Below are 18655 nucleotides of genomic sequence, written 5' to 3'. Positions count from 1 at the left end.
TATTAAAGAAAAAAAATCATTTGTTTTTCTTGCTGTGATTCCGATTAACAGAGTCTAATATTGGACTCTTATTAACGGATTTTCTCTTCCGTGTTCATTAAAGTATAATTATTGGGTGGAGAGGAGGAATCCAAATTACACTTCATTCTTTGAATCCTAATATTAAATTTATGGACGAAGGTAACATTTCTTTGATGATGAGACATAACAAAGGACACAAGTTTACTGAGAACAGTATATATTTAAAATTGGTTATTATCTTATATGAACTTTAGAAAAGAATATGTAACAATACAACACGTGAGTAATAAAATATTTGTGTGGAAGAACATATTGGGAGAAAACATATTATTTACCTTAAAACTTATTTTACCTGCACAATAAACAAGTAGACTCTGAAACATTTTCTTAATAATATACAATGAAAAAATGGTATGAATAAATAAATTAAATAATAATTGCAAAAAGATCTATGCTACATGAGTGAAGACTTCATGAAGCCTTAGAAGCAAAATCCTCAACCATTTCGCTGCCTATATATTATTTTCCTAGTAAAAAAAAAAAAAAAGAGCAAAACTTTATACTAGTGGTTATTAAGTGTTCAAGGTGTCTTATTGCATCATGTCATTTTCGTCAAATAGTTGTGAATCGTGTAAAAGTCAGAATGAATAAACAGAAGAGAAAATGATAATGTGTTTGAGTTTGCAAAAATCTTATTTAACTTATTCATCACTATTATAATTTATATATAATTTTTTTTTTCTTTTCGAAATAGTTCAAGCAAATACACATCCATTATATCTCACTCTTTTCGATTACACTAAAAGTTATTTTTTCTCATTATTTTTTATTCTAAATAATTTTTAATTTTTTTTTTCTAAATTTATCTTCCGACCAAATAATGCATAAAGGTAGTAGAGTGGCACCTTTGCATAAGTACAATGCACGTCTTACTGTACCAGATCTATGTATGCTTTATGTGTGTGTGTGTGTGTGTGTGAGTGAGAAGCATTATATATTAAAGCAAACCCATGTAGGAATAATGAAGATATGTGTCCCATAATATATTACTATTTCAAAAACGAAAATTGATACTTATACAGATTTGTTACATTTTAATACATTAAAAGTAAGTTTAATGGAGATTAATTGAAATGTTCATATGATCACTCTTTATAAAAAATAAAAAAATAAAAAAATTGAATGTTGTTTAATTTTTTAAAAGATAATATTATAAATGTTTGTGTGTTTGTTTCAACTTGATATATATATATATATATATATATCAAAGACAGTATAATTGAGAGTACCATACAATTTATTTGTTCGGATTACTCCCAGGCATTGATGGTGTATCTGTCTTCTCTCATCCAACAACTCATTTAAGTTCATCACTTTCACTCATAGATCTACATCACATGGGAATTGAGAGTCTCCAACGTAAGCATGAGGAAAAATTAACTTTGGAGCAATGTGGATCGTTATTGTTGCTGTTGTAACTGAATTTTTATTAGTGGTGTCCACACGGACCACACCAAAATATTCATATTCCTCGTCCCAACTCCTAACTAAGAAAGCTCTGTTGATATTTTTTTCAATCAAGTCGGTTTGTATATCAATTTTTTTCATAAAATTTGAAGTGGACTATGTTTAATCAAATTAGGAGTTATAATGCACATTCCAAACATTCATTTGTTTGGTATGTAATGTAAATTGAGAATGGTCATTCTATTTAAATGAAAATCTATTCATCATGCGAATGAAAATTTATTTCACAATTAAACTTATAAACATTCCCAAATATATAATATATATATATTTAAATCAAATTCTCAAAAATACTTTTATGTTCTAAGTCCAAAAATCATTATCACCGCCACCACCATCATCCACCACAACCACTGCCGTCTTTCACCATCGTCGCTGTCATTGCCACAATTGTTGCCGCCTTCAACCACCACGCCGCCACCACCTCTGTTGCCTTCCACCATAGTCACCTTCACTGTCACCACCGACTTCCACCATTGTCACTGCCTTCAACCACCGTTATTGGGTGGACTTGTGTTTAATTAAATTAGGAGGAGTGATACAGTGTTTAATTAAATTAGTTGGACAATAAACTATATATTATATTCATTAAACCTTCTTAATTTGCTGAAAATCATTCGAGATTGCCAACTACTAACCGGAACACAAACAACTCTCTCTCTCTCTCTCACACACACACACAGCTTTTGAGTGACTGAAGCAAATACTGAAAAATTATCACTGAATGCGCTATTAATATCAATTGCAAGGTTGAAAAAATCTTTTATTATCTTCATAGATATCACTTCCTTCATGTGGCATGTCCATGCTCAAGTGTTCAACCTAGGACTTCAATAATTTGTTTAACCTTTCGAAAAAAAAAAAAAAAAAAAAAACTTAGGATTTAAATGATTTCCATTATAGAAATCGTGACCATGTTAGTTCAAATTTAAATTAGTTTTATTTTGATTAAAATAGTAATGAAATGATTCTAAATTAAAATAGTAATGCAACGAGTCTGATTTTATATATTCTAAACTTATGGGCTATGTAACAACCATAAAGCTAGGAGCAAATGTCAAAGTTTTTTTTTTTTTTTTGGTCAAAAAGCAACGATTACTAAAAATAAATTTGATTACACAATTGATAAAAGCTGAAATCATAGCGTAGGTAAAACGCTACAACATTTGTTAGTAGTATTCGTGGATGCAATGTTTGACCCAAACATGAAACCTTAGCATTCTTAGGGCATGAGCTTATTGACCAACCTACATGGGCTGTCAAATGTTGGCTTAGTCATAGAGCTTACTTTTTCCTTCTGAGCAACTTCAATTGAGTGCGTGCTGTCACGGAGAGTATTTATTCGAACCCGATAAGGTTGTGTATGTCTAATTCTTACGATGTCTTACTACTCAAGTTAATGGCTTTCCATCGCTGAGCTTTCTTGTGTTTTGATGTTCTACGAATCAAGTAAAAAGTATGTCTTTCCATTACTGAGAGTTTTTTGATAATTTGAAAGTCCTGTAATCCAAGTTGAGGTTATGTCTCTCCATCACTGACGTTTTTGGTGTCTTGAAATCCCAATAAAAAATTACATACATTATTAATGACGTTTGAATCTATAATTCAGAAATCAAGAAATCTCCCTAATCTTCCTCTGAAAATAATTTAGTATGAATGTAAAGTAAGCACCTTCGATGTTCCGACTGCACGGATATATATATATTATACGAGACCATAGAAGAATTTTTCACTTAATTCTCCCCATGAATAGAAAATTTTATACTATAAGCTCCATTTCAATTCTACATATGTGATAGGGCTTAGTTGATATGCACAGAGGTAAACACCACCTTTTGTTTTTTACTTTTGGTTAAAAGCTCATATTGATAGATTTCAGATATAAATTACTATCTCAAAAATGTTTTGACTGAAAATCCATTAAGTTGAATATTAGAAGTGGAAATATTCAAAAGCATTTGTTGGGCTATAAGCTTGCTGATACTCCTATGAATCTAAGACACCATCATCCATCTATATCCATAGGATCTATTTCAATTCTACATATGTGATAGGGCTTAGTTGATATGCACAGAGGTAAACACCACCTTTTGTTTTTTACTTTTGGTTAAAAGCTCATATTGATAGATTTCAGATATAAATTACTATCTCAAAAATGTTTTGACTGAAAATCCATTAAGTTGAATATTAGAAGTGGAAATATTCAAAAGCATTTGTTGGGCTATAAGCTTGCTGATACTCCTATGAATCTAAGACACCATCATCCATCTATATCCATAGGATCTATTGCATCTTAGCATTTTTTACAATTAGTAAGAAAAATTTAAGTCGCCTTTCTACATTTAAAAAAGATATTCCCCTTATTGATTTAATTAATAATTTTTACTTGATCAAGAGTGAATTCTATGATTAATCATTAATGTATTCCAAAAGAAAAGTCAAAGTGACAAATATGCTTTAAAGACTTAGAAGAACAAAATTGAAGTTGAAGGGATCAAGGAAAAGGAATCCTACATTTTTAAAATGGTGGTTTGGATCAATCTCAATAGGGATAATATTTGTAGGGTGGCACAAAGAATTGGTGAAATTGAACCGAATCGGTGTTTCGATTTTAGTTCCTCATTGATTTGGTTTCGATTTCGGTTCTAAAATTTTGGAGCTATCAATTTTTAGTCTAGAACCAAAACCGTACTAATAATTATATATATTATTTTTAAATTATATAATAACTAAAATATATGTCTATTGATGCTTATTTGACTCTAAATTTTAAAAATATTATGATTATATGCTACAATAATCCTATTAGAAGAATATTCATGTTAAATCTCTCCATCAAAATTGTAATATAGATATATATATATATATATATATATATATATATAAAATAAATGTGTTTTTTTTTTCAGAAATAAATGTTTGTTCTTGTGTACTATATTATATGTCAAAATAAACAAAGAACATGTTTAGAATCATTAACTAAATGGTATTGACATAAATGTGGTCCCAATATATTGCTAATAAAAAAAAGGAATCGTGGAATCAGTTCGGTTCCAGTTCCATGTCCCAACGATTTTGGTTCCAATTTCAATTTCTAAGAACTATTGTGAACTGGTACATCCCTAAATAATTGCCGAAGATGGAGCAAAGGTCAATTGCTTGGTTAACCCTTTTTTTCCGAACTTTTATCAGTTTCTTTTTCCCATGCTTGGATTAAAAATAGAAAAATATATATATTTTTTGTCATATAAAGTTGTGTCACCTTCCCTCAAAATGATCGAAGAGGGTAATATAAACATTCTTAATTCTAGTTTATATCATCAACACAATGTCGGGAAGAACTTGTACATGTCTCAAATGAAACTCCATGAATGTTTGTTTTTTTTTTTTTTTTTTGGCGGATGCCTTAACATTATTATATATATCATGATTTCAATTGAATATACAAAACCATCACCACATTATATATTACAAAGTCGGCCAAAAAAGTTATGATTTTATCATAAAAATAATTTTTACCTTGTTAATATTAGTTGGAAAACCTTCAACAAATTTATGCAACCTCCTTGACCCGCTATTTCACTACTAACAAAAGTTTTTGCATGAATATAAATTTCCTTTGGAGTTACTAGATGTTCAACTATCATAGTTGAGCAAATGATACATCATCATCGGATTTAGTCTCAAAGTCGAATAATATATCATTTTAATTTCATTATTGTTTGGTGTAATAGTTGATAGAAACTCAATTTATCAAGCATCAAAAGCCAAGTTCGAGTTAATTAATGTACCTAATCAACAACGCAACACACGCATCAGGGAAAAAGAAAAGAAACAAAAACAAAAACAAAAAGCAAAACAAAACAAAAGAAGGAAAAGAAGCATAATGCCCAAAGATTCCTAACATCACATGTCAACACTATTCCAAAAGATGCTCAAATAATGAATAAATTATTTAGGTTGGGTAGATCTAGAGTGGTGCATGATTATAGATACATGTTTAATTCTGTATGTATAGAGAATCTTGGGTAACACTCACCATATTAGGTCACACATGCTTGTGCTGAACCATTCAAGTAAAGATTATTAAAATGAATTTATTTTTGTTTAGTGCATGGCAAGATTAACAAAGGCCATTTGCAAAAGGTTAATAATATTGCACCCTATTGAATTAGTTTATACTTCTTCTGGCTCAAGTTGTTAAATCACAACCAAATTTTAATATACGTGGTCTTGTAAGTTCCACCGTCAATTCTAAAAAATGTGGGATACTTCTATACTATTTATATATTTTATATAGATATATTTAACACACACACACACACACACATATATATATATACTGTACTCCATTTGTTTTGACAAATAAATGTTTTCAACGGTTTCAAGTGTTTGGTTGCATGTAAACCGTTAAACAAACAAAAACAAAACCTGAGAGAGAAGAAAAAGAATAGAGGGAATAAAAAAAGGAATATACAGAACTTCAAAAATTACTTATACGAAATTTTTTAGTATTTTAGTGATAATGGTCTTTTTTTAAATGTGAAATAATTGTGTTCCCTTCCCTTAAATACATTCGGTTGGGGCTGCCGACTGCCACCCCACTTTGGTCAAACAATACAATACACAAGTGTATACAAAATTGATAAATAAATAAAAAACATATATAAATACATACATATACAGTGTATACGTGCATAATTTTATACACAAACTTATATACTTGTACACAGTACACATAAGTACATTTATACACAATATTTTCATAAATACTCACTTTTCTACATGTCTACTGTCTAAATTGTAAAGAATTTAGTAAAGGATTAAGATCTTTTAAGTTGAAAAAATTTATTGTAAATTGAATTTCCCGTATATATATTAACACGCTTATACATGTAATTTAAAATGTTTCTATTCAAGCATACACTTTGAACTAATATGACAAACAATACACACGGTTACAAGCACACATAATAAAATAATATATAAATATAAAATTTAAAATATATACACACATTTGTATACCATATCAAAAATTAAAGATACCAACATTATACATTACTTTATAATTTAATTTGAAAATAATTCGGTATAAATTTTATGTGACATAATGATGTTAAGAAGATCTAAAATATTCTGTTACAATAAAGACATGGATGTTTTGATTGGTCAGGATATTCGGCCACCCAATATCTTCTCAATTAATTGATGATTCAAACAAAATAGATTTTAGAATAAAATTCAAAAAGGGAAAATATGAATATTCCACTTTATATTTTTTAATTTCAAATATCTTTCACAAATAATATAGTAGACAGGGACAGAGATACAAAGGACCACAATAGGGGCACCATTATTCACCACCTTTCTGCTTCACAATTATGTGTTGCCGAATAAATAAATGAATGGAATTTTTTTTTTCTAGTACTCTTTAATTGTCGGTGGATCTTATATATTATGCCATACCAGCACTAGGGATATTCTCTTCCCAATATATATATATATATATATCACTACTTGGATGGACATCATTCATTCATTCAATTTTAATTATATATATATATATATATATCACTACTTGGATGGACATCATTCATTCATTCAATTTTAATTTTATATATTTTTCAGCCTTTCAGCTAAAAAGTCATCAAACCAGGAAAAAATAAAAAATGAAAAGTCACCAAACCAGAAGAAGACCGGTGATTCATTCATTAAATTACATTAATACTACATAGGTCGTGAAGTTTACGTTGAATCTAAACAGGAGAATAGTAGACTTGTGAATTTCATTATTATTATTATTGCCAATATACAAGAAAATGAGACGGCTAAAATTAGTTACACCTAGCTTACTTGAGTTGTAATGAGACAATATGGGTTCAGGTCGTCGGTATGTGTGTAATTTTTAATAAAATTAAAAATTAAATAAGGTCAAGATAATTTCAAAAAATCTAAGTAATTAATAAATACTTAATAATTCTATTATAAATTTATTAACATTGTAATTAAAAATATAAAATCAATTATAAAAGAAGGAAAAAAAAAAGTTTAATAATAAAACAATTATTGGAATATGATTTCATAATTAATAACATTATGTTTCTGAACAGGCATTGAAATTGAGATCGGAGTAAATTTAGTTCAAAACATCAATTTTGAACAGGAGGACTGAAGATGTGAGGTTACATATTCAATTCAGTTTATCACAAAACCCAATTCATATATTATACATTTGATACTTTCCCTTTTCTCCGACTTCTGGAAGAACCCAGAGGGAATGGACTTTCCCTTCTGTTTTATCATTCCCCTTACCCAAAAAACAATCCTCCTTTCCTTCCAATCTAGCTGTCAACTTGTATTCGGACTGACCGCGTCAAGCTTATCTCATGTTTGATTAGGAAGGGCACATTTAGATGTCCAACGAAAATTTAGACCCTAAAGATAGGTCTTAACCACATATCCAGCTACAAATGCTCTGCAGAACAAAATGGATCAATGCAGCTTCAGGGAGTAGTTATTTTCTGGTAAGAAAACATCCAACACATTTCAAGTTTTCTGTTTTAAACATTTCATAGGAAAAGATCAATGACTGAATTCACATTATGCATTCACAGCATCAGTATTTTTATCTTTTACAATACAACAAATTTCTAATTTTCTCCACTGAGCAACAAATTTGAATAACAACATAAAACAATCATTGATCATTGACATCAATACAAGAACCCTGGAATCGTCATCATCTAGAACATCTCGAAATGTTCAGGAACCCTACACATTTCCTCTGGAAAACAAATTGGAATTGGTTCTGGAAACCGTTAAAAGAAATCAAATTCAAGATAATTATCAGAACTTTTCTGATCACGGGTAACAACAGCAGCAGCGGTTTTTTCACCACTTGATGCCTTCGGGGCTCGAATTCCTTCAATATCAACTGGCATAGGGATTGCTGGCGGACTTGCACATCGAATCAAAGCCCAATTTACACCTTCGAAGAAGGGATGCTGTTTAATTTCTGTTGCTCCTCGTTTGTATGCCAACCTATGCTGTGGCTCTTTCACTAGCAATCCCCTTATAAGATCCCTTGCCGAAAAACTGACAGAGGGTGACTCCGGGAATCGCAGTGGCTGACCCACAACATTGAACAGGGTGGCTCGATTCCCTGATCCCTTGAAAGGAGTCTTACCAAACAATAGTTCATACAGAAAGATTCCGAAAGTCCACCAATCCACAGCACTGCCATGCCCTTCACCTTTGATGATTTCAGGTGCTAAATATTCATGGGTCCCCACAAACGACATTGAGCGTGCCCCGGATGGCTCTGCAATAAGCTCTGGCAATGGGCTGACTTGGTTTCCAATTTCATTCTTGGGCTTTCGCTCTTTCTTGGATTTACTTGAAAAGAAGCTAGGGGAAAAACATGTTGGCACCACACAGGATGGCTGGATACAAGATGGCTCAATGCAAGCAGGTTGTACACAATAAACGGGGTTCTTCCGGAAGGGGTCAGTTTCAACGGATGAGGACTTCACAAGTGTTGGGCTGACAGTGCAGCGGAGGGAGAGATCAAAGTCAGAAAGCATTATGTGTCCATCTTCCCTCACTAGGACATTTTCTGGCTTGAGATCACGGTAGACAACCCCGAGCATGTGCAGGTATTCCAGAGCAAGAAGGACCTCTGCTACATAGAACCTGAATAGAGAAATTCAAAAGAACATCACAATTAAATAACAAAATAACGATATAAGCTCAAGAGAACAACAGCTTCTAGTCTTTGCCTTTAGGTGACATGAAATTAGAGAAAGCAACAATGATTTAGCCTTATTCTCTACTTATATCAAATATTTTCGATATAGAAAGTTAGTTTGAGTTACTTTTCTAATAATTTTATAGAATCTTATGATTCTCGATCCGATCCTACAATTCCCGATCCTATGGACCCCTCATCGATCCTACGTAGAATCCCGATCCTAACAACCTTGTATATTCCTGCTTCCATCAACCCACATTGACCTGACCTTCTTCCTTCCCACTTAACTGTTCTGATTTGGTTCCTGAACAGATCTAATTTTACAGGCCAACGACAGAAGCCAAACTTAAAATATGATGCTTATCCTTAGTGCCTCGGGAAGCATTAAGGATTCGTGTGGAGGGGTCACAACCACGGATATAGTCCGAGCTTTTACCCAATTCGTGTGGAGGGGTCGCTTTGCAAAGGTCCTGTGGATCGCCCCGGAAACCCCGTTTAGAAAAGAAAAGAAATATATATGTGTGTGTGTGTGTGTGATGCTTATCACAGTCACACACCTTCTAACAGTCTCCTTATTTCTTCACATCTCCAACCGCAAGATATTCAGGTCTCACATTTTTCCTTTCCCATAACCTAAATCTGAGGTACAAAGCATCCACAACTTCGATTCTGGACAGAGTGGAACTTAAGGGGAAATAAGGGGAAATAATTGGCCTACTGCAGTTCACATGCATATCCATAAAGTTAATCAAGGTACGATGTACAAAATTTTTGGATTTTTGGTATGTTGATACTTAGTCATCAGGAGTCCGATTATTACAAGTCTGGTATGCTAAGAAGCACGGATTCGAACACAGGACACAGACCTGATACGACATGGATACGCCGACATGGACATGGCTAATATAAATATAAATTTTTATTTATATAGCTTTTGAATGCGACAAGCATAGAACTTTAATTAATTTATAAATTCTATATAAAGTTACATAAGTTAGAAGATGATGCTATTCAAATATCAAAAAGATTTTGTTATAGTATATACGATATTACTATTATACCTTCTAATTTTTATTTTTCTATAAAATATATATTACTATTATATCTTGTCATTATAGTTATGTTTTTGTTCCTTAGAGGTTGAACACTTTGATGTATTTTCATAATATTTTTTTCAGGACTATCGTGTGTTTTTTATTTATATAAGACGGAGAGTGTAGCATGTGTTGGTTGAGTGTCCGAAATGTATTGGCAGTGTTCGGAATTTGTTGAACAAGTGTCCTAAATGTGTCGAGGTCCGAGATGTGTTGACCAAGTGTCCGAAATAATTACATTTATTTTTAAATAATGGACATTGCCATGAAGCATCAAACACATGTCTAGGAGTGTCAGTGTCAGACATAGGCACGGCACCTCATAGAAGTGTCCGTGCTTCTTACCTGGTATGGAAATGATAACTCTCTTGCTTATGTTTCCTCAAGAGCAAATAACAGCTTTTTCACTCATGTAGGATCTCCAATTACGACACATCCTTTAAATAATAAACGTTAGTTGCTGTTATTAGATTGAATATCTATGTTCTAACCTCTGGTTTCTCTAATAACTTCCCCATAATATGTGGTTTTTTATTTACATATATAATGCCGATCTTGTAACTTGGCAGGTGATAGGGACCATGAAACAGATATCATGCCCAAAGACATTTTTAACATGACGCCTCAAACGAATAGATCTAGAGTTGTTAGTAGCATGTCTGAAATGCATCTAAAAATTGTCTGTCTAAATTAGCAAATGCTACTAAAATATTGCATCAGCCACCGCCATTTAAAAGTAAGTGGGAGCAAAGAAAAAAGGAAGCAGTCATATTAACCTCACTCTGATGTATTGCAGGCACAGAAATCTGCATCTTCCCCTTGAAGCCACCTGCTCCTATTAAATGAGCAATCTATGCCATATTTGAGGTCCATGATCCCCTCACATGGCCCTAAAGTGGTAGGCTATTATTTCTATTTAAAAAAGATTTAATGCTTATGTCAGGCTGTGTGTCCCTCAATGAAACCATACGACAATTTCCAAACATAAGAGACAATAGGCATAACGAAACCAAGGACCTAAAAATAGGTATATTGCTAAGAGTATACATCTTAATATAGGCAAAACAAACAGAAAATAACACAGGTACAGATCCAGTATCAAGGGGTTAAATATGTTTTCATGTTTAGGCCTATGGAAAACCTAAAGATAACAGGATAAGCCCTTCTTGGGCAAAATGGTAGTACCAGATTGAAAAATTTTGCACTCTCTTGAGAATCAAATTAGAGGAAAATCTTGCCAAAGAAAAAAAGAGAGGATAATAATAACAAAAAGTAATATCTATTGGCTTAATTTGGAAATGGAGAGTTCTATAGTAAAAGCATGGGAAAACGAACTCAAAGCAGAGGAAAATTTCCAAGAAAATCAGATGTGGAACTTCCCTTCTGGCTCTCACCATCAATAACTTATTAACATTAGCTTGCAGGAGTATGGTTTAGTTAAATACCAAACTCTATTGAACTTCAAATGTATTTTCCAACCTCTGCATCCCTTGATCTTTTTGGCATTTTAAACAAGATGAAACAAAATAAAAATATATAAATAAATAATTTGAAGACCACTTATATGTAAAATATGAAATTTGAGAATGTACACATCAGGGATGGGATTAGTATCATGCTAAATGAAATTAATGTTTTGTTACAACAATCTTCAGAATCTAAGGGAAAATGAAAAAAAATAGGCTTGTCATTGGATAATTAAGTTGAAATACACTGGAGAAGGTAAAGTTAAAAATTTTGGTTAAAGAATAAGATGAGAAAAGATTAAAAATAAAACAACAAATAATAAGGTTAGGAAATAATAGTAGGTTTAGTTTGAGGGATAAGAACATCCAAACAGTACTATGATGAAAAAGAAGCATGCATATTTGAAAGATTGGGGAGATAAACAGTATTTCAAAGTAGAAAGTATTAATGTGTTAAGACCATCAATGGGATGTCCAGAGAGTTTTTAAATTGAGCAACTTAGGACATGTTGCAAGACTAACTTTGTAGAAATCATATAATAAAAACCATCGGCAGATCTTAGATTTATAAGAATTCAGTAGTCTTGATGGGATAAAAGAAAATAGGTTTCATTTTCCCACCAAAGTGGAGTTCTTATACAGGGGAAGAATCACGAAAATTAAGCACAAGTTTTAGAAGTAGGTATATTTGGAATGATGACATAAATAAAATCATATAAGAAAAAGAATATACTAAATGAATGGTGAAAATACATTATTGTACCCATATATGGGGAAAAAAAGAGTAGTAATGCACCCAAAATATTGTCGAACAAAAACTCAACTCAACAAAACCTTTTCCCAGCTACTTGGGATTGGAAGCAATGGAGTTATTCACTAACAGGTATAAGTTTCGATGACTATATATAATATAATCTGACTTGTGGCATATGAATCACAGTAGCTTTCTTGTCTTCTTTGGTAGTGTAGTATTATGGAATTGCTGTACCAGTGTGGGAGGGGGGGCAGGTGTTTCAAGATCTGAGGTGCAGCTACGTGAATGGAATAGGAATCTATCTCTCTCTTCTGTACCACCTTCGTCTCAGGATGGGGATTTATTCACACGCTTGATATGAATCCAATTTTTCCATTCTGCTCTAAGGAAATAGACTCAATCAGACCACGTGTGACCATGTTTTTCCTTACTAACTCTACCCATTTTAATCTAATAAAATTAAATATAATAGGAGACATGGTTTCTAATAGAAACACTCATATGGGATAAATGGCAAGGATGATGATTGAGGAAAAACTGGGGCATATATAACACGAATGCCCATAACATATCGCATTTGCTAGTGATATAGTTTTCTAATTGATGAAATTAAACTAGGGATAAATGCTTAGTGAGAATTGCCAAGAAGATGTTAAAAGTGTTAAAACAAATAAGACTATAATAATATATTCAATATTTAAGCTCATTAGGATGTAAACTGAAATCACGAAATAGCAAATATCGGTGACGAAATATAATGAGTGGCCATTTACATAATCCTGGCTCGATGGTCCAATGGAGTTGAGAATGACAAGGAAATCATCCTTTAATATGAGGACAAAGTATGAAGCTGAGGGGTGCTTAAGAAAATGTACCTGATCGGGCATGTGTCCATCATATCAAAGAGAGCCACAGAATACAATTTGAAGAACAACCATGCTTCATACGACCATATGGAGTGCAGTTATGTACCATGAATTGCGGACATGTAAGGAAGAAAATAGGAGCAACAACATTTGCTGTAATTGATAATGGAAGGATCTTCACTGTTGGCTTATTTTATAAGGCCTGATGTATGATTAGAATAGTAAACCCCACATGGGGATAGTTTGGTGGATAAAAACCCCCATTAAGGTTGACATATTTTTGCTTGTTCAGCAGCTTGGGATGCGATTCTACCAATTCACAAGTTCAAGAAGAGAAACTTCACAAAAACCAGTAAGAGTCAGTTTGCCACCTTTTGTATCACTGCACAGTGGCACAGAAGATATGGAATTTGATTTTCTCTTTGTTCCGGGTCATGTGAATTAGCAGAGACAGTGATGGATGCCAGGGGAGCAGAGTCAGGAAGGTGGCCCCTCTTTGCATTATGTGTGCTTTGGAATTTGAAAAATAGGAAGACCTTGGCAAATTTCACATGGATTGAAACAATTAATTTTGTGCACTTCTTTTGATCATAGAGTTTTATTCCATTTCTATAAATTCTTTTGTTGAGTTTTTGGGGAACATGAATTTTTTTTTTTTGCTCTTTTGATTTTAGTAAAATTACATACCCTGCACATGCATTGTTATACATTTACGCCCCTTTTATGGTGCCCTTAATGAACAAAAAGACAAAAACAAAAACACAGGGCAATACAATAATTGTGCTGGTGAAGAATGACAAATATAGATTCAAGAAACTGCAAGATGGTACAACCAATAAAATTGGTCAGGTTAGAAGGGGGAAAAAAAAGTTGTCTAGCTCTACTCCATATAGCTTCCTTGTACGCCAGTTTTTAAGCAAGGGTCCCTAGTAAAGTAAAAAACGTGGTCTGTGGTATGCTCTAGTCAGCATGAATAGTTCTTTTGACAATTTACACTGGTAAAAGGAATTAAAATATAAAAAAGAAATCTTTCTAGCTTGGAAACATAAAATTTTATAATCATATAGCCATAAATTTAAAGCAGGATAAAGGAAGGAACATAAGAAAACTGTCCAGAAACATTTTACCAGAGCATGCACCAAAACTATCTCAAAGAGAGAAAATCACTCCATGCTAGATTATAAATATATTTAGATTTGATTAGAGAAAAGTGCCATACTTTACAGCTTGTTCAGAAAAACGTTTTCCTGGTTGCCTCTGCCGAAGTGTGTGCAAGTCACCTCCTGGGCAGAACTCCATCACCAAACACGAAAATTTTTCCGTCTCAAAATGGGTATATAAAGATGGAAGGAAGGGATGGTCCAAAGACTGTAATATCTCTCTTTCTGTCTGAGCACGAAGAAGCTTCTTACGGCTTGCTAGTGACGCTTTGTCCATGACCTTCATGGCAAAATAACACTTTGTACCATTCAATTCTGAAAGATAGACACTCCCAATATCCCCACAGCCCAACTTCTTCATCAATTTAAAATGGCCTAAGCCCAAGACCCCATCTTTTGCTCGAACAGCTTGGATGGCTTCCCATCTTGAGTCATTTGCTTTATGAGGTTTGCTAATACTGCTACTTAAGCTACTACAAGTACTTTCATCACTTATGTCACTGCCTGTACTACCTCTATATATGCTGCTCTTACCACTCTCAACAAAATCAGCTCGACCACTAATTTTGGCACTTCCACTAGTCTTTGCAAGGCTGCTTGTCCCATCACTAACCTTAGCTGAAGCTGAGTTATCGTTCACAGTTCCACAGTCAGATGTACTCTTTTCCTGATTAGTTCCACTGTCAAGTGAGCCCCTAGTATCACTTACTGTAGACCTTACACCTGTTGGTACTTGCAAATTAGCCAAAGATAAATTTAATTTATCATCTGAAGGATTAGAAGACCTCTTTTGCTGGGAATTATGAGATTTCTTGTCCACTATCCCATCTACAGTATCCTGCTTAGAGACAGCTTGTTGCACATTTTTAGGCAGATCTTTAGGTGTAACAGGCTCTGATTTACTTGTTTTCTGGACCTGAAAAGGTGAAGGCGTCCGGGGACTAACTTCTAATGTTCGATTGCCAATTGTTTTTCTGTTCTTTTCTGACAAAGTTTTGACACCAGATTTTGAGGCCATTGAAATAAATACAGGCTCGTTAAATTAATCCAACTGAACAAACCCATTACTCGGCCACCAGGTTCACCACTTCTCCATCCTCAGTTCCAAATTTTTTCATCTTCAATTCCAACAGGGGTATCTACAATAAAACAGAAGATAAAATTTACCAAAAAACCAAGCTCGTTCCGCATTAAGATTTATATAGAAAGTATCAACAGAGGTTGTGTTGTTTTAAACCCCCAATTTAAATAGGCTATCAAAATCGAGTAACAAAATTTAAGTAAAAATGGTGGTCTTGAGGGGGGGGGGGGGGGGGGGTGTGGGGGTGCATTGTGTTTCACCATCAAATCTAACGGATCCAGCCATCAGCAAGATCAAGACAGATTCATATAGGAACCAAATGGATCTAAAATACATCAAATAAACCTAGAGACGAAAGCATGGAAACCTCTGGTTCAACGAATCAAAAAATTAACAATTAATTAACAAACTATGATAAATTTTAAAACACAATTAAGAAAAAGCAAAATAGGAGATGTAAGCTCAGAGTAGCATGCAAACCCAAATTAAATATTACTTCCCAGAAATCAATCATATACCAACCAGAAATTATTTCATCATGAAAGTACAAGATTCAGAGTCGTCTACCTCAAAATGCAAATCCTTCCCTAGATTAAAGATAAATCCTTCTATGAAATTGTCAAGCTCTAGAAATGTATGGATCACAAGAATGAATCAATGATATCACACAAAATGTAGTTTCTCAGCAGCCCTTCGTAACAATAAAAAACCACATATAGAAAAGGATAAGACCAAACCCACAAAGATAAACAATAGATAAAAAAGAAAAAGGGTTGATGAAAAGCACACAGATCTTGATCTTGAGCGCAGACCCACCTCTTTCTATGGAAACCCTACCAAAGGATCCAAAACCCCACAAAGACACATAAGCTAAAAAACAAAACAGAGGCGTAGAACAGCAAATGCACCAAGCATATATAGCAGGACCAGTTCAAAAGTATTAAAGTAAAGAAGCCCAAAAAGAGTACCTGAAGATACAAAGATCAGAACTTTAGGGTTTTGCTTTAGCAGTGTGAGGGGGGAAAAAAAAGAGCACTACTGTAGACAGAGATAAAGAGTGACCCTCCTCCTAAATTGTGCGGGGAGAGAAAAAAATGGAGGAGCTTTGAGTGATAGAAAGAGTTGTGTGTCTGCGAGCTATACCATCGATTGAGAGAATATGGGGGTGGGTCAAAGCTTAAAGTAAAGCTTTTCACGTTCAATTATTTCATTGAATTTTGTCCCAAACACAAGGGTCTGAATCAATACATGGACCTCCAACCTGTCTGTCATGCCTGGACCTTCTAAGCTTCCGATTTAGGGCTTCAACTACTTGGAAATGACCTATTGTGTCCTTCATGGCCCCTAATTTGTGGTCCCAAAACAGCTTGCCATGTTGTGTATCTTTTTTTCCATAATCATTATACATACAGGGGAGGAGCCAATAATTTGGTTAAGGGGCAGGGAGCCATTTTAATAATTTTAGGAGGGATATTTTATCAATTTTTACAAATATATGTATAAAAGATATATATATATTGGGGCAGCAGGGGGCAGTTATATGTGGGCAATGGTTCTAAATACTCCGTAATATTTAACAAGTTGATGATTTTATCAGAGGAAGCAAACATCTTCGTACCATCAAGCAATTCAAATGTTAGCAATTCACGACTCCCTAAACATGACATCTTTTTTGGGACAGAGATAATACTTTTTTACTTTCAAAGTACAATACTATTCAAGTCTTCTTAAAATGTGAGCATTCCAGGTATTTTTGAAAAAAAATATATATAGATCTAACAGTTATGATCGGATTTATACTTGAATCAATGTGAACAAGAACTTGACTATAGAATTATTGAGAATGGGAATGGAATAAAATAGTTATTCTCATTCTATTCTTTGGTTGTAAATATGAAATGTGTAAGAATAGAATGATAATAACTACTTTAGTATTTGGTTGGATCAATTTAAAATTTATAATGGAATAAATTTCAAATTGAGTTCTTCAAAATATTCCTCTTAGTAACAAATAAATTTAATTAACAAAATGATATTTTTCTATAATTTTTTAAAAATAAATGGTGACAATGGCGGTGGTGACAATGGTGGTGGAGGTGGAAAGCGGTAATGGTGTAAGTGGTGGTGTTGGAAGACGGTAACGATGGCAATGGTGGAAGGCAATGATGATGGCAATGGTGGAATGCGACAATGGTGTTGGTGGAAAGTGGTGGTAGTAGAGTGGTGGTGGTGGTGGTGGAAGGAAATAGTGGTGTAGGTAGTAGTGGTGGAAGCCAATGGAGGTGACTGTGGTAGTGGTGGTGGAAGACAGTGGTGAAAGGCAGTAATGATGATGGTGGAAGGCAGTGGAGGTGGTGGCGGCGGCAGCGGTAGTGGTGGCGGTGGTGGAAGGCGGTGACGGTGGTGGTGGAAGGTAGTGGAGGTGGAAATATTATTGTATATAAATTATGCATAAGTGCAAGAAAAAAGAAAATTTTAAGAAGAAAAAGGAATTTTTTAAGAAGAAAATGAAATAAAAAGAAAAAAATATGAGAGAATTTTGAAGGAAAAAATAGGTTTTAATTGTAAGAAGAGAATGCAAAGTTTTTGAAGATGACAAGAGGAAATTTGAAGAATAAGATGGACAAAGAATAAAGAATTAAAGACGTTTTTAGAAATAGATAATTTTATCTGGATAATTTATAAATTTTATGAGGGTCTTTTATAAATATTTACAAATTATATGCATAAAATAATATATATATATATAGTAGATTCAGAGGCAGAGGAGCCATTTTAATAATTTTAGGGGGGGCATTTAATCAATTTTTACAAATATATGTATAAAAAATATATATATAGTGGGCAGCAGGGGGCAGCTATATGTGGGCAATGGTTTTAAATACTCCGTAATATTTAGCAAGTTGATGATTTTATCAGAGGAAGCAAACATTTTC

The 18655-nt window shown here is 33.3% G+C and overlaps 1 protein-coding gene across 2 annotated transcripts; it reads right to left on the bottom strand.

Annotated features, from left to right (window-relative positions):
• Positions 1-8099: 8099 nt before the first annotated feature.
• LOC132308335 (serine/threonine-protein kinase D6PKL2-like) lies at positions 8100-16894 on the bottom strand. 2 transcript variants are annotated; one of them, XM_059806390.1, is made up of 3 exons: positions 16688-16894; positions 14698-15777; positions 8100-9240 (listed from the first exon to the last, which is right to left on the bottom strand). In XM_059806390.1, exons 2-3 carry the CDS (start codon positions 15654-15656, stop codon positions 8367-8369), a joined length of 1833 nt encoding a protein of 610 aa, XP_059662373.1. In that variant the 5' UTR covers positions 15657-15777; positions 16688-16894; the 3' UTR covers positions 8100-8366. The 2 variants fall into 2 exon arrangements, with proteins under 2 accessions (XP_059662373.1, XP_059662374.1); XM_059806391.1 differs by lacking the exon at positions 16688-16894 and adding an exon at positions 16287-16513.
• Positions 16895-18655: the final 1761 nt, after the last annotated feature.

Source organism: Cornus florida, unplaced genomic scaffold (assembly GCF_030987335.1).
Source record: "Cornus florida cultivar Cherokee Brave unplaced genomic scaffold, ASM3098733v1 CherokeeBrave_3.0.0_Hap2_Chr05, whole genome shotgun sequence".
In the NCBI taxonomy this organism is placed as follows: Eukaryota; Viridiplantae; Streptophyta; class Magnoliopsida; order Cornales; family Cornaceae; genus Cornus; species Cornus florida.
The sequence above is the reverse complement of the archived record's forward strand: the minus strand, read 5'-3'. Positions and strand labels throughout refer to the sequence as shown.